The following is a 16,951-nucleotide window of genomic DNA, read 5'->3' on the forward strand; positions in this document are numbered from 1 at the left end:
GTTTGTCTAAAATCTTTTGTTGCTTCTAAATAGAACTTTAAAGCACGAACAACATCTAAATTGTGTAATAAACGTTCCTTCTTTGAAACTGGATTCGGACACAAAGAAGGAACAACTATTTCCAGGTTGATGTTCTCGTTGGAAACAACTTTTGGAAGAAACCCAGGCTTAGTACGCAAAACAACCTTATCTGAATGGAACACCAGATAGGGTGGATCACACTGCAAAGCAGATAATTCAGAAACTCTTCTAGCAGGAGAAATAGCAACCAAAAACAGAACTTTCCAAGATAGTAACTTAATATCTATGGAATGTAAAGGTTCAAACGGAACCCCTTGAAGAACTGAAAGAACTAAATTTAGACTCCAAGGAGGAGTCATGGGTCTGTAAACAGGCTTGATTCTAACCAAAGCCTGAACAAAAGCTTGTACATCTGGCAAAGCTGCCAGTCATTTGTGCAACAAGACAATCCTTTATCCAAACCTTCTTGGAGAAAGGAGAGAATCTTTGGAATTTTAATCTTACTCCAGGAGAATCCTTTGGATTCACACCAACAGATATATTTTTTCCATATTTTATGGTAAATCCTTCTAGTCACAGGTTTTCTGGCTTGGACCAGAGTATCAATCACAGAATTTGAAAACCCACGCTTGGATAAAATCAAGCGTTCAATTTCCAAGCAGTCAGCTGCAGAGAAACTAGATTGGGATGTTCGAATGGACCTTGTACTAGAAGGTCCTGTCTCAAAGGTAGCTTCCATGGTGGAGCCGATGACATATTCACCAGGTCTGCATACCAAGTCCTGCGTGGCCACGCAGGAGCTATCAGAATCACAGAGGCCTTCTCCTGTTTGATCCTGGCTATGAGCCTGGGGAGGAGAGGAAATGGTGGAAACACATATGCTAGGTTGAACGACCAAGGCGCCACTAATGCATCCACTAGAGTCGCCTTGGGATCCCTGGATCTGGACCCGTAGCAAGGAATCTTGAAGTTCTGACGGATCCATGTCTGGAATGCCCCATAATTGGGTTAACTGAGCAAAGACCTCCGGATGGAGTTCCCACTCCCCCGGATGGAAAGTCTGACGACTCAAATAGTCCGCCTCCCAGTTGTCTACTCCTGGGATGTGAATAGCAGATAGATGGCAGGAGTGATTCTCTGCCCATTGGATTATCTTGGTTACTTCCTTCATCGCTAGGGAACTCTTTGTTCCCCCCTGATGATTGATGTACGCAACAGTCGTTATGTTGTCCGACTGAAATCTTATGAACCTGGCTTCTGCTAGATGAGGCCAAGCCAGGAGCGCATTGAATATAGCTCTTAGTTCCAAAATGTTTATCGGGAGAAGCGACTCTTCCCGCGACCATAGGCCCTGAGCTTTCAGAGTCCCAGACCGCGCCCCACCCCAAGAGGCTGGCGTCGGTCGTGACGATGACCCACTCCGGTCTGCGGAAACTCATACCCTGAGACAGGTGATCCTGGGTCAACCACCAAAGAAGTGAGTCCCTGGTTACCTGGTCTACTTGAATTTGGGGAGACAAGACTGTATAGTCCCCATTCCACTGATTGAGCATGCACAGCTGTAATGGTCTTAGATGAATTCGAGCAAAAGGAACCACATCCATTGCTGCGACCATTAGTCCTATTACTTCCATGCATTGAGCTATGGAGGGTTGAGGAATAGAGTGAAGAACTCGACAAGCTTTTAGAAGCTTTGTCTTTCTGACATCTGTGAGAAAGATCTTCATTTCCACAAAATCTATTATTGTTCCCAGAAAAGGAACCCTTGTGGACGGTGACAGTGAACTTTTTTCTATGTTCACTTTCCACCCGTGAGATCTGAGAAAAGCCAACACAATGTCTGTATGAGCCCTCGCTTTGGAAAGAGACGACGCTTGGATTAGGATGTCGTCTAGATAAGGTGCTACAGCGATGCCCCTCGGTCTTAGGACCGCTAGAAGGGACCCTAGCACCTTTGTGAAAATTCTGGGAGCGGTGGCTAAACCGAATGGAAGAGCCACAAACTGGTAATGTTTGTCCAGAAAGGCGAACCTCAGGAACTGATGATGAGATTTGTGGATTGGGATATGCAGATACGCATCCTTCAGATCCACGGTAGTCAAAAATTGACCCTGCTGGATTGTTGGTAAGATTGTCCGAATGGTTTCCATCTTGAAGGATGGAACTCTGAGGAACTTGTTTAATATCTTTAAATCCAGAATTGGCCTGAAAGTTCCCTCTTTTTTGGGAACCACAAACAGGTTTGAGTAAAACCCTAGACCTTGTTCCCCGGAGGGGACTGGGTTTATCACTCCCATCTTTGATAGGTCTCTTACACAATGTAAGAATGCCTGTTTCTTTATCTGGTCTGAAGATAAGCGAGACAGGTGGAACCTTCCCTTTGGAGGAAGTCCCTTGAATTCTAACAGGTATCCCTTGGAAACTATCTCTAGTGCCCAGGGATCCAGAACATCTCTTGCCCAAGCCTGAGCGAAGAGAGATAGTCTGCCCCCTACCAGATCCGGTCCCGGATCGGGGGCTACCCCTTCATGCTGTCTTGGTAGCAGCAGCAGCAGGTTTCTTGGTTTGTTTACCCTTGTTCCAGCCTTGCATGGGCTTCCAAGCGGGTTTGGGCTGGGCCGCGTTACCTTCTTGTCTAGCGGCAGTGGAGTTATTAGCCGGTCCGTTCCTGAAATTGCGAAAGGAACGAAAATTAGACTTGTTCTTAGCCTTAAAAGGCCTATCCTGTGGGAGGGCATGGCCCTTACCCCCAGTGATGTCTGAAATAATTTCCTTCAATTCCGGCCAAAAAATGGTCTTACCCTTGAAAGGAATATTAAGTAACTTAGTCTTGGACGACACGTCTGCCGACCAGGATTTTAGCCAAAGCGCCCTCCGCGCTACTATAGCAAAACCTGAGTTTTTCGCCGCCAATTTCGTTATTTGAAAGGCGGCATCCAATATAAAGGAATTAGCTAACTTTAATGCGTGAATTCTGTCCATGACTTCTTCATAGGAAGTCTCTTTCTGGAGCGACCTTTCTAGTTCTTCGAACCAAAAGGACGCAGCTGAAGTGACAGTAATAACACACGTAGCTGGTTGAAGGATGAACCCTTGCTGAACAAAAACCTTTTTTAAGCAATCCTTCCAATTTTTTATCCATAGGATCTTTGAAAGTGCAGCTGTCCTCTATAGGAATAGTTGTGCGCTTCGCTAGTGTTGAAACAGCTCCCTCAACCTTTGGGACCGTTTGCCATGCGTCCCTTCTAGGGTCTACTATGGGAAACATTTTCTTAAATATAGGAGGTGGCTTCTCCCACTCCTTTTCCACTATGTTCGCTACCCTCTTAGGTATTGGAAAAGCGTCGTCGTGCACTGGGACCTCTAAAAATGTGTCCAATTTGCACAACTTCTCTGGTACTACCATGGAATCACAGTCATCCAGAGTAGCTAATACCTCCTTAAGCAAAGCGCGGAGATGTTCTAGCTTAAACTTAAATGCCACTAGATCAGGTTCTGCCTGTTGAGAAATTTTTCCTGAGTCTGAAATTTCACCCTCAGACAGCCCTTCCCTCACAGCCAATTCCGATTGATGTGAGGGTAAAATAGATAATGCATCGTCAGCGTCTGATTGTTCATCCTTTTTATCTGTATTTAAAACTGAACAATCACGCTTTCTCTGAAAAACTGGCAGTTTGGATAAAAGATTTGCTATAGAATTATCCACTACTGCTGATAATTGTTGCATAGAAATAAGCACTGGCGCGCTAGGTGTCGCCTGCGCGGGCAAAGCTGGTGTAGACACAGAAGGAGAGGATGTAGAGCTATCCCCACTACCTTCATTAGATAAATCATCTTGGGCAACATTATGAAAAATAACAGAGCTGTCCTGATTTTGTTTGGACGCTATGGCGCAATTATCACAAACCACATTTGTCTCTATACACACAGAACATAGGTTATCTGATGGAACAGACATGTTAAACAGATTTAGGCAGGCAAACAATGCAATAAAACAAACAAAAACGTTACTGTCTCTTTAAATAATAAAATGACACATTTATTTCTGAATGTTCAAAAAACTATGAAGGCAATATCCGATTTTTCTGAAATTTGGACCCCAGTGGCTTAATGCTTAGAAAGTATTGCACAGCAAATATGGAGACTCTAGCTCTTAAAACAAGCAAACCGGAGCCAATTGTTGGATTTAACCGTTTTTACACACCACAATCCCAGCTACAGCCTTGCTGCAGCTTTTTACCTTCCTTAGGGGTCACCATTCACAGAAAAAAGCCTTTTGGAGTCACTTTCTGAACCACAGGACCCTCTCACATGAATCTGCATGCACTGCCTTGAAATTCAACTGCACAGCTGAAGTGCCAAAATGAGGCTTCCTCCCTCAGCACACTAGAGTGAAGGGGCCTTCCTGACTAGATTTAGGTGTCTAAAACAAGCCAGATCAATAAAAAAACGTTCCCAAGTGTATGTGAGCTTATAAAATATTTTACATGGTATAATATTGTAATAAAAACCAATCGATTTAGCCCCTAACAGTGTCTACCAGCATAAAAAACAAAAAGGGGAAGCCTGTTATCTTTTTTGCTGAGGTGAAAGAAAAATGGCTTACCGTTTCCCCTGAGGGGAAAAATGACTGTCATCTAGCATTAGCCTGTGTTGTTAGAAGGAGACTAGTCATACCTGAAGCAGATGAGTCTGCAAACTATTACCCCCAACTGAAGTTCTCTTGTTTCAACAGTCCTGCGTGGTAACAGTAATGGATTTTAGTTACTTGTGCTAAAATCATAGCCCTCTTAAACAGAAATCTTCATCACTTTTCTGTTATAGAGTAAATAGTACAAGCCAGCACTATTTTAAAATAACAAACTCTTGATAGAAGAATAAAAAACTACAACTAACACCACAAACTCCTCGCCATCCCCGTGGTAGATGCTACTTGTTCAGAGCGGCAAGGAGAATGACTGGGGGGCGGAGCTATATGGACAGCTCTTGCTGTGTGCTCTCCTTGCCTTTCCCTGTGGGGGAGAACATTTCCCACAAGTAATGGATGACGCCGTGGACCGGACACACCAATGTTGGAGAAATGGACATGAATACTTTTGCAGCTCTTAACTTGGTTATTTTATTCGAAATCAGAAATTTTATCAAATCTATAAAAAAAAATTTTTTAAAAATACATGAATTAAATAATATTTAAAGCCGCTGAAAACAAATATATATATATATATATATATATATTAAAGTAAAGTTAACTGCAACATCCAGAAATGTCCAAAGTTGAATATTTAAACTTTGAAACAAAGTTCTGACTCCGGAGGGTAAACGTTCATGAACCAATAGGTTAGCAAAAAAACCACATATGACCGCTCAAAAAACTGATCAAAGTAATACTGATCCAGCAGAAATCCCCCTATACACGCTCTGTGCATTAGCAATAAACTGCAGCGTATTAATTCACAGCTCTAGAGAACAGCAGGGTTGTACATATTTTAACCACACACAGGTATTGGGTAATAATCAGGGGGAAACCGTGTTCCCAGGAGGCACTACCGCCTCAACTCACCACCACACGGGTGCACCGATTAACCTCTCGTCTGGTGTGTATATTCAGCGTCCCTTAGACATCAAATCCCCAGAGCTGACTTGATCCAAAAGCTGCAGCGTCTTCGGCAGAGCGTCCCACTATGCGGGAGGGGGTGTGTTCCGATCCTCTCACACCATGTGGTATCCGTGGACCAATCGAAAAGAGGGTCTGTACTGCTTGGAAAAACCTCCGTGAACTTTGGAGCTTAGAGTCCTTAGACCGTTGCTGCAGCCCAGTTAAAAGTACACAGCCAAGAAAAGGATTGTGCAGACAACGGTCAATATAGATAAAACTTCATCTTTATTGTGCAAAACATAAAAGCATTCCAGGGGTCAGCACAAGCACACAACAACACGAATGTCCGCTAACATGTTTCGGCCCCCAGGCCGTAATCATAGCTAAAGGACTGTGCACCTGTGTTTCTTAAAAAGCAACAGGATCTCATTGATTGGTTTAAAATAAAGAGCATGTTGTGTGGAGGTTAACCCTATGGGAACCCACTTTAATTTACATACATATATATATGTGCATTGCCCATCTAAGAACTTAAACAGATTGGTACTTAATAAATGGCATTAATTGTAGTACATAAATGTGCTATTTGCGCTTGTAAAAATAGATTCAATGTGAGCTTGAAAAACAATGTTCAATATAATACATTGTAATTCATTATAAAATTTCATAATTCCATACGATAGTCATCAACAAAGTTAATCTCACAAGCATACAGTTTATGTAGTGCAGAAAATATGTTTCTTAAACGCCAGATATTACAAACCTAGAACATTAGAAAACTAAACTAAACTAAAATATCAGCATATAGAGTACTTAAATAATGTAACATGTGCTACAAGAAAGAATTTTATAGAGAGAGAGAGCAAAGAAACAGGTCAATATTATACATTATGATAATACTGCATGCTACGTTGTGTCTGAAATGCTGAGGACTTAGAGTGTCAGCAAAAAAGGACATTGGAAAGATGTTAGGCCATCATTAGAGTTATATAGTAAACCCTTTACGATATACTCTACACAGAGCAGGGAACCAGGGGCGCATAGTAGAAAATGTTTGTACCATAGTTAAATAGAAACACTAGGACGCATAGTAATAATGTATAATTATAGCATTGGTATCATGAAAATAGTGTACTATGTGTACCTCATAACTGTACAATAAATTGCAAAAGTGTTATATATATTTATATTAAAAAAAGGGGATTTTTTTTCCCACACTAAAATGTATGTACAAAGATGCAGAAAGACCAGGCTGCATTCATCAGTTGTTCATTGCATTAAACAACAGAACATTAAGACAAATCCATAGACATTGACAGATGCATAAAATGAAGACTATATATAAAATATAAACCTGTTTGTCTTTCCTTTCCAAAGCATCCTGTTTCATCTTACATTGTTGAGATGTGTCTTTAATCTCCATAACCTGTTAAAAAAATATATATATTTATACAGAAATTAAAAAAAAAAAAAAAAAAAAAAAGCTATCAGCAATAGTATGTGTGCACAATTTCAGGTCAGAATGCAAAGCAAATACAAATGAGATTAAAGTAAATGCACAAACAGAAAATGGTATTTATATTTTCATATGGCATTAGATAATGTACATTCATAGAATTTCTCACAAAATGCTCAGTAACATAATACACCATTTTCTAAGTTTGATTAAATAATTGAAGAAAAATAAAAGCACATAATGGTGAGTCAAACTTTGGTTAAGGGTAGGTACAGTTTAGAAAATATTAAAAGTATATAGGCAACATTGAATAAAACAAGAAAAAAATTTCAAGCCAATGTATTTTTTTAAAACTTTATTCAGTTTCATTATGTGACATAGTACTAAAATAATTGTGTGCAGGATTTAAAATAATAAATAAAAAATTAAATTTATGCTTACCTGATAAATTGATTTCTTCTATGGTAAGACGAGTCCACGGATTCATCCTTTACTTGTGGGAAATTATCCTTCCCTACAGGAAGTGGCAAAGAGCACCACAGCAGAGCTGTCTATATAGCTCATCCCTTAGCTCCACCCCCCAGTCATTCGACCGAAGGTACAGGAAGAAAAAGAAGAAACTAAAAGGTGCAGAGGTGACTGAGTTTAAATCAAAAAAATATAATCTGTCTTAAAATGACAGGGCGGGCTGTAGACTCGTCGTACCATAGAAGAAATTAATTTATCAGGTAAGCATAAATTTACTTCTATAAGGTACGACGAGTCCACGGATTCATCCTTTACTTGTGGGATACAATACTAAGGCTATAGGACACGGATGAACGGGAGGGACAAGACAGATGCCTAAACAGAAGGCACCACTGCTTGAAGAGCTTTTCTCCCAAAAATAGCCTGCGAAGAAGCAAAAGTATCAAATTTGTAAAATTTGGAAAAGGTATGAAGCGAAGACCAAGTCGCAGCCTTACAAATCTGTTCAACAGAAGCATCATTTTTAAAAGCCCATGTGGAAGCCACCGCTCTAGTGGAGTGAGCTGTAATTCTTTCAGGAGGCTGCTGTCCAGCAGTCTCATAAGCCAAACGGATGATGCTTTTAAGCTAAAAGGAAAAAGAGGTAGCCGTAGTCTTTTGACCTCTACAATTTCCAGCATAGACAACAAAGAAGATGATTGGCGAAAATCTTTGGTTGCCTGCAAATAAAACTTCAAGGCACGAACCACGTCCAAGTTGTGCAACAGACGTTTCTTCTTAGAACAACCTTAGGGAGGAACCCAGGTTTGGTACGCAAAACCACCTTATCAGCATGGAAAACAAGATAAGGCGAGTCGCATTGTAATGCAGATAGTTCAGAAACTCTTCGAGCTGAAGAGATAGCAACTAGAAACAGAACTTTCCAAGATAGGAGCTTGATATCTATGGAATGCATGGGTTCAAACGGAACCCCCTGAAGAACATTAAGAACTAAAGTTAGACTCCATGGCGGAGCAACAGGTTTAAACACAGGCTTGATTCTAACTAAAGCCTGACAAAAAGCCCGAACATCTGGGACATCAGCCAGACGCTTGTGCAATAGGTTAGACAAAGTAAATATCTGTCCCTTTAGGGAACTAGCTGACAATCCTTTTTCCAATCCTTCTTGAAGAAAGGACAAAATCCTAGGAATCCTGATCTTACTCCATGAGTAGCCTTTGGATTCGCACCAAAAAAGATATTTACGCCATATCTTATGATAGATTTTCCTGGTGACAGGCTTTCGCTATCTATGACCTACTCAGAGAAACCCCGCTTTGATAAAATCAAGCGTTCAATCTCCAAGCAGTCAGTTGCAGAGAAAGTAGATTTGGATGCCTGAACGGACCTTGAATTAGAAGGTCCCGTCGCAGTGGCAGAGTCCATGGTGGTAGAGATGACATGTCCACCAGGTCTGCATACCATTACCAAGTCCTGCGTGGCCACGCAGGTGCTATCAAAATCACTGAAGCTCTCTCTCTTCTGGCAATCAGACGCGGAAAGAGAGTGAAAGGTGGAAACACATAAGCCAGGTTGAACGACCAGGGTACTGCTAGAGCATCTATCAGTACTGCCTGAGGGTCCCTGGACCTGGATCCGTAACAAGGAAGTTTGGCGCTCTGACGAGACACCATCAGATCCAATTCTGGTGTGCCCCATAGCTGAACCAGTTGAGCAAACGCCTCCGGATGGAGCTCCCACTCCCCCGGATGAAAAGTCTGACGACTTAGAAAATCTGCCTCCCAGTTCTCTACCCCTGGGATATAGATCGCTGATAGATGGCAAAAGTGAGTCTCTGCCCATCGGATTATCCTGGAAACTTCTATCATCGCCAAGGAACTCCTTGTTCCCCCCCTGATGATTGATATAAGCTATAGTCGTGATGTTGTCCGACTGAAACCTGATGAATCCGGCCGAAGCCAGCTGAGGCCACGCCTGAAGAGCATTGAATATCGCTCTTAATTCCAGAATATTTATCGGTAGGAGGGCCTCCTCCTGAGTCCACAAACCCTGTGCTTTCAGGGAATTCCAGACTGCACCCCAGCCCAGTAGGCTGGCGTCCATCTTCACAATAACCCACGCTGGCCTGCGGAAACATATTCCCCTGGACAGATGATCCTGTGACAACCACCAGAGAAGAGAGTCTCTGGTCTCTTGATCCAGATTTATCTGAGGAGATAAATCTGCATAATCCCCATTCCACTGTTTGAGCATGCATAGTTGCAGTGGTCTGAGATGCAAGCGAGCAAACGGAACTATGTCCATTGCCGCCATACACTGAGCCACTGACGGCCAAGGAATGGAATGAAGAGCTCGGCATGTGGTTAAAATCTTTGATTTCCTAACCTCTGTCAGAAAAATTTTCATGTCCACCGAATCTATCAGAGTTCCCAGGAATGGAACTCTTGTGAGAGGAATAAGAACTCTTTTTCACGTTCAACTTCCACCCATGAGATCTTCGAAAGGCCAACACTAAGTTCGTGTGAGACTTGGCAAGTTGGAAAGTCGACGCTTGAATTAAGATGTCATCTAGATAAGGCGCCACTGCTATGCCCCGCGGCCTTAGGACCGCCAGAAGGGACCCTAGCACCTTTGTGAAGATTCTTGGCGCCGTGGCCAACCCGAAGGGAAGAGCCACAAACTGGTAATGCCTGTCCAGAAAGGCAAACCTGAGGAACTCGTGATGATCTTTGTGGATAGGAATGTGTAGATACGCATCCTTTAGATTCACTGTAGTCATATATTGACCCTCCTGGATCATTGGTAAAATAGTCCGAATGGTCTCCATCTTGAAGGATGGAACTCTTAGGAATTGGTTTAGGATCTTGAGATCTAGAATTGGTCTGAAGGTTCCCTCTTTTTTGGGAACCACAAACAGATTGGAGTAGAAACCTTGCCCCTGTTCTGCTTTCGGAACTGGGCAGATCACTCCCATGGTAAAAAAAAAAGTCTTCTACACAGCGTAAGAAAGCCTCTCTTTTGGTCTGGTTTACAGACAATTGAGAAAGATGGAATCTCCCCCTTGGAGGAGAATCTTTGAAATCTAGGAAATACCCCTGGGTTACAATTTCTACGGCCCAGGAGTCCTGAACGTCTCTTGCCCAGGCCTGAGCAAAGAGAGAGAGTCTGCCCCCTACTAGATCAGGTCCCGGATCGGGGGCTACCCCTTCATGCTGTCTTAGTGGCAGCAGCAGGCTTTTTGGCCTGTTTACGCTTGTTCCAAGCCTGGTTAGGTCTCCAGGTTGGCTTGGATTGAGCAAAGTTCCTCTCTTGCTTTGCAGCAGGGGAAGAGGAAGTGGGACCACCCTTGAAGTTTCGAAAGGAACAAAAATTATTTTGTTTGGTCCTTGTCTTATTTGACTTATCTTGAGGGAGGGTATGACCCTTGCCTCCAGTGATGTCTGAAATGATCTCTTTCAGTGCAGGCCCGAATAGGGTCTTACCTTTGAAAGGGATGGTCAAAAGCATAGATTTAGATGACACATCAGCCGACCAGGACTTAAGCCATAACGCTCTACGCGCTAAAATGGCAAAACCTGAATTCTTTGTCGCTAATTTAGCAAGATGAAAAGCGGCGTCAGTAATAAAAGAATTAGCTAACTTAAGAGCCTTAATTCTGTCCAGAATATCATCTAGTGGGGTCTCCATCTGAAGAGCTTCAAACCAAAAGGCAGCTGCAGTGGTTACAGGAACAATGCATGCTATAGGTTGAAGAAGAAAACCTTGATGAACAAAAATTTTCTTTAGAAGATCCTCTAATTTTTTTATCCATAGGATCAATGAAAGCACAACTGTCTTCAATAGGTATAGTTGTACGCTTAGCCAGAGTAGAAATAGCTCCCTCCACCTTAGGGACCGTCTGCCATGAGTCCTTTATGGTGTCAGATATGGGAAACATTTTCTTAAAAACAGGAGGGGGAGAGAACGGAATACCTGGTCTATCCCACTCCTTAGTAACAATGTCCGAAATCCTCTTAGGGACCAGAAAAACATCAGTGTAAACAGGAACCTCTAAATATTTGTCCATTTTACACAATTTCTCTGGAACTACAATAGGGTCACAATCATCCAGAGTCGCTAAAACCTCCCTGAGCAATAAACTGAGGTGTTCTAGCTTAAATTTAAATGCCGTCATATCTGAATCAGTCTAAGGGAACATCTTTCCTGAGTCGCAAATCTCTTCCTCAGATAGCAAATCCCTCATCCCTACTTCAGAACATTGTGAGGGAACATCGGATACGGCTACTAAAGCGTCAGAAGGCTCAGCATTTGATCTTAACCCAGAGCTACTGCGCTTCCCTTGCAACCCTGGCAGCTTAGATAAAACCTCTGTGAGGGTAGTATTCATAACTGAGGCCATATCTTGCAAGGTGAAAGAATTAGACGCACTAGAAGTACTTGGCGTCACTTGTGCGGGCGTTACTGGTTGTGACACTTGGGGATAACTAGATGGCAAAACCTGATTACCTTCTGTCTGAGAATCATCTAATGCCAAACCTTTATAAGTCAAAATATGCTGTTTGCAATTTATAGACATATCAGTACAAGTGGGACACATTCTAAGAGGGGGTTCCACAATGGCTTCTAAACAAATTGAGCAATGAGTTTCCTCAATGTCAGACATGTTTAACAGGCTAGTAATGAGGCAAGCTTGGAAAACACTTTATTTAATGAAAAAAATACAATTTGCAAAAACGGTACTGTTCCTTTAAGAGAAAAAAAAAAGGCATACACAAACTGCAAAACTGCTTAAAATAACTCCAAACTTTCCAAAATTTTTACAGTATACTTCTCAAGCTTTAGTAAGATTGCACCACAAATCTTAAGGTAATTAACCTTTAAATGAGACAACCGGATTAAAAAGAGTAAAAAACCCGGGTAAAACCCGTGTCAGTACCCTGCCACAGCTCTGCTGTGGCGCCGACCTGCCCTCAAGGATCAATAATGTGGAAATGAAGCTTGGATTAGGCCCTTAGAAGTGCTCCAGGACCCTTCTGTTGTGGCTTGCTTCTTGCCTATGCAAAATAAATGCGCAACTGAGGCGCGAATAGGCCCCGCCCCTCTCACGCGATGTTGCTGGGGCCTATACAGAAAGTTAGAAAACGATCTTTGAGCCATGTGGGTTATAAAAAAAAAAAACAAATCAGCCAAGTGAACCCTCCAAACAAAAAGTCCCAAATAAAATTATTATTATTATTATTAGTTATTTGTAGAGCGCCAACAGATTCTGCAGCGCTAAACAGATTCCGTAGCGCTAATAATAAACACAGTACTCCCAGACACACAAACGTTTGTTCCTAATATAACATACAAACTGAGTGCCCATAAAATTAGCCCTATATGCAAGCTAGTAATACCCTTCTAATACTAGGATTACTGCTTACCCTTCCCCTAAATGGGGATACTGTCAGCCTTTCTGTAGTTATCCCAGTCTCTGCAGAAAAAAAGGGCTGAACATACCTCATTGCTGTATAGCAAGACACACTGAAGTTTTCCTGTACTCCTCAGCTCATGTGGGAACAGCAGTGGACCTTAGTTACAAATGCTAAGATCATCATCCTCCAGGCAGAAATCTTCATCTATGTCCTGCCTGAGAGTAAATAGTACAACACCGGTACCATTTAAAAATAAACTCTTGATTGAATATAAAATAAAACTAACAGTTCAACACCTCTTCTCTTTACACTTCCTACTTAGAGCCAGCAAAGAGAATGACTGGGGGGTGGAGTTAAGGGGGAGCTATATAGACAGCTCTGCTGTGGTGCTCTCTTTGCTACTTCCTGTCAGGAAGGACAATATCCCACAAGTTAGGATGAATCCGTGGACTCGGTACATCTTGCAAAAGAAATTATACAAACTGTCTAAAATGATTAAGCACAAAATAAAATATAGTAAACTATAGATAATGTGCAGTAAACTATAAAAATCAGATAATTTAATCTGTTACATAAGTACATAAATCACCTTTATACCCCAAAAAATAACAGATCATTTGATCAGTAGCAGATGTACATGAATCACCTTAATAAATTACATATATCATCAGCCAATAATAATGTTGTTGCACGTATATTCATATATTTAAAACAGCATACCACCTTGGAAAAAAAAAACACCATACTTCGCCAATTTGTGTAAGTATCAGAACTCCATCCACTTAAATTTAAAGGGCCAATAAACCTAAAAAATAATGTTATATAATTCTGCACATAGTGTAGAATTATAACATTATATGAGGGCTAGCTTTATAGAGAAAATATAAGAAAATGTCCCAATACTTATAACCAATGTAAATGTCCTTTATAAAAAGGTATCCGTGCAGTGTTATTATGAGGGGAACAGGGGAACAATTTTCCAGATGATTAATACATCGATATCCCAAAATAAAGTTTAACCCCTTAATGACCACAGCACTTTTCCATTTTCTGTCCGTTTGGGACCAAGGCTATTTTTACATTTTTGCGGTGTTTGTGTTTAGCTGTAATTTTCATCTTACTCATTTACTGTACCCACACATATTATATACCGTTTTTCTCGCCATTAAATGGACTTTCTAAAGATACCATTATTTTCAACATATCTTATAATTTACTATAAAAAAAAATTATAAAATATGAGTAACAAAATTGAAAAAAACACACTTTTTCTAACTTTGACCCCCAAAATCTGTTACACATCTACAACCACCAAAAAACACCCGTGCTAAATAGTTTCTAAATTTTGTCCTGAGTTTAGAAATACCCAATGTTTACATCTTCTTTGCTTTTTTTGTAAGTTATAGGGCCATAAATACAAGTAGCACTTTGCTATTTCCAAACCATTATTTTTCAAAATTAGCGCTAGTTACATTAGAACACTAATATCTTTCAGGAATCTCTGAATATCCATTGACATGTATATATTTTTTTTTAGTAGACATCCCAAAGTATTCATCTAGGCCCATTTTGGTATATTTCATGCCACCATTTCACCGCCAAATGCGATTAAATACAAAAAATCGTTCACTTTTTTACAAATTTTTTCACAAACTTTTGGTTTCTCACTGAAATTATTTACAAACAGCTTGTGCAATTATGGCTTAAATGGTTGTAAATTCTTCTCTGGGATCCCCTTTGTTCAGAAATAGCAGACATATATGGCTTTGGCGTTGCTTTTTAGTAATTAGAAGGCTGCTAAATACCACTGCGCACTACACGTGTATTATGCCCAGCAGTGAAGGGGTTAATTATGGAGCATGTAGGGAGCTTCTAGGGTTAATTTTAGCTTTAGTGTAGTGTAGTAGACAACCCCAAGTATTGATCTAGGCCCATTTTGGTATATTTCATGCCACCATTTCACCGCCAAATGCGATCAAATTAAAAAAAAACATTAAATTTTTCACAATTTTAGGTTTCTCACTGAAATCATTTACAAACAGCTTGTGCAATTATGGCACAAATGGTTGTAAATGCTTCTCTGGGATCCCCTTTGTTCAGAAATAGCAGACATATGTGGCTTTGGCGTTGCTTTTTGGTAATTAGAAGGCCGCCAAATGCCGCTGCATTTCACACGTGTATTATGGCTAGCAGTGAAGGGGTTAATTATGTAGCTTGTAGGGAGCTTGCAGGGTTAATTTTAGCTTTAGTGTAGCGCTCAGCCTCCCACCTGAAACATAAGACCCCCTGATCCCTCCCAAACAGCTCTCTTCCCTCCCCCACCCCCCAATTGTCCCCGCCATCTTAAGTACTGGCAGAAACTCTGCCAGTACTAAAATAAAAGCTATATTTGGGCTTTTTTTGTGTTTTTTTTTTTAGCATATTTACATATGCTGCTGTGTAGGATCCCCCCTTAGCCCCCAGCCTCACTGATCCCCCACCAAAGAGCTCTCTAACCCTCCCCCTCTGCCTTAATGGGCGCCATCTTGGGTACTGGCAGCTGTCTGCCAGTACCCAGTTTAGTGAAAAAATGTGCCTTTTTTTTTAAAAAAAAAACCTTTTCTGTAGTGTAGCTTCCCCCCCCCCCAAGATCAACCCCCCACCCCTTCCAGATCTCTTAGCTGTTTATTTACAGCTTTCAAAAACATAATTTATGCTTACCTGATAAATTCCTTTCTTCTGTAGTGTGATCAGTCCACGGGTCATCATTACTTCTGGGATATTACTCCTCCCCAACAGGAAGTGCAAGAGGATTCACCCAGCAGAGCTGCATATAGCTCCTCCCCTCTACGTCACTCCCAGTCATTCGACCAAGGACCAACGAGAAAGGAAAAGCCAAGGGTGAAGTGGTGACAGGAGTATAAATTAAAAAATATTTACCTGCCTTAAAAACAGGGCGGGCCGTGGACTGATCACACTACAGAAGAATTTATCAGGTAAGCATAAATTATGTTTTCTTCTGTTAAGTGTGATCAGTCCACGGGTCATCATTACTTCTGGGATACCAATACCAAAGCAAAAGTACACGGATGACGGGAGGGATAGGCAGGCTCTTTATACAGAAGGAACCACTGCCTGAAGAACCTTTCTCCCAAAAATAGCCTCCGATGAAGCAAAAGTGTCAAATTTGTAAAATTTGGAAAAAGTATGAAGCGAAGACCAAGTTGCAGCCTTGCAAATCTGTTCAACAGAGGCCTCATTCTTGAAGGCCCAAGTGGAAGCCACAGCTCTAGTAGAATGAGCTGTAATTCTTTCAGGAGGCTGCTGTCCAGCAGTCTCATAAGCTAAAGGAATTATGCTACGAAGCCAAAAAGAAAGAGAGGTAGCGGAAGCTTTTTGACCTCTCCTCTGCCCAGAGTAAATGACAAACAGAGAAGACGTTTGTCGAAATTCCTTAGTTGCCTGTAAGTAAAATTTTAGAGCACGGACTACATCCAGGTTGTGCAGTAGACGTTCCTTCTTTGAAGAAGGATTTGGGCATAAAGAAGGAACAACAATCTCTTGATTGATATTCCTGTTAGTAACTACCTTAGGTAAGAACCCAGGTTTAGTACGCAGGACTACCTTATCCGAATGAAAAATCAAATAAGGAGAATCACAATGTAAGGCTGATAATTCAGAGACTCTTCGAGCCGAGGAAATAGCCATTAAAAATAGAACTTTCCAAGATAACAACTTTATATCAATGGAATGAAGGGGTTCAAACGGAACGCCCTGTAAAACATTAAGAACAAGGTTTAAACTCCATGGTGGAGCAACAGTTTTAAACACAGGCTTAATTCTGGCCAAAGCCTGACAAAAAGCCTGGACGTCAGGAACTTCTGACAGACGTTTGTGTAACAGAATGGACAGAGCTGAGATCTGTCCCTTTAATGAACTAGCAGATAAACCCTTTTCTAAACCTTCTTGTAGAAAAGACAATATCCTAGGAATCCTAACCTTACTCCAAGAGTAACC

The 16,951-nt window shown here is 41.3% G+C and overlaps 1 protein-coding gene across 1 annotated transcript in view; it reads right to left on the minus strand.

The window, feature by feature from the left end:
• Positions 1 to 16,951, minus strand: part of SMC5 (structural maintenance of chromosomes 5) — a 515,710-nt gene that overhangs the window by 445,051 nt on the left and 53,708 nt on the right. The window contains exon 8 of the mRNA XM_053702514.1: positions 6,972 to 7,043. Coding sequence (XP_053558489.1) covers positions 6,972 to 7,043 — 72 coding nt within the window. The remainder of the gene's footprint in view (positions 1 to 6,971; positions 7,044 to 16,951) is intronic.

This window comes from Bombina bombina, chromosome 2 (assembly GCF_027579735.1).
Source record: "Bombina bombina isolate aBomBom1 chromosome 2, aBomBom1.pri, whole genome shotgun sequence".
Taxonomy (NCBI): Eukaryota; Metazoa; Chordata; class Amphibia; order Anura; family Bombinatoridae; genus Bombina; species Bombina bombina.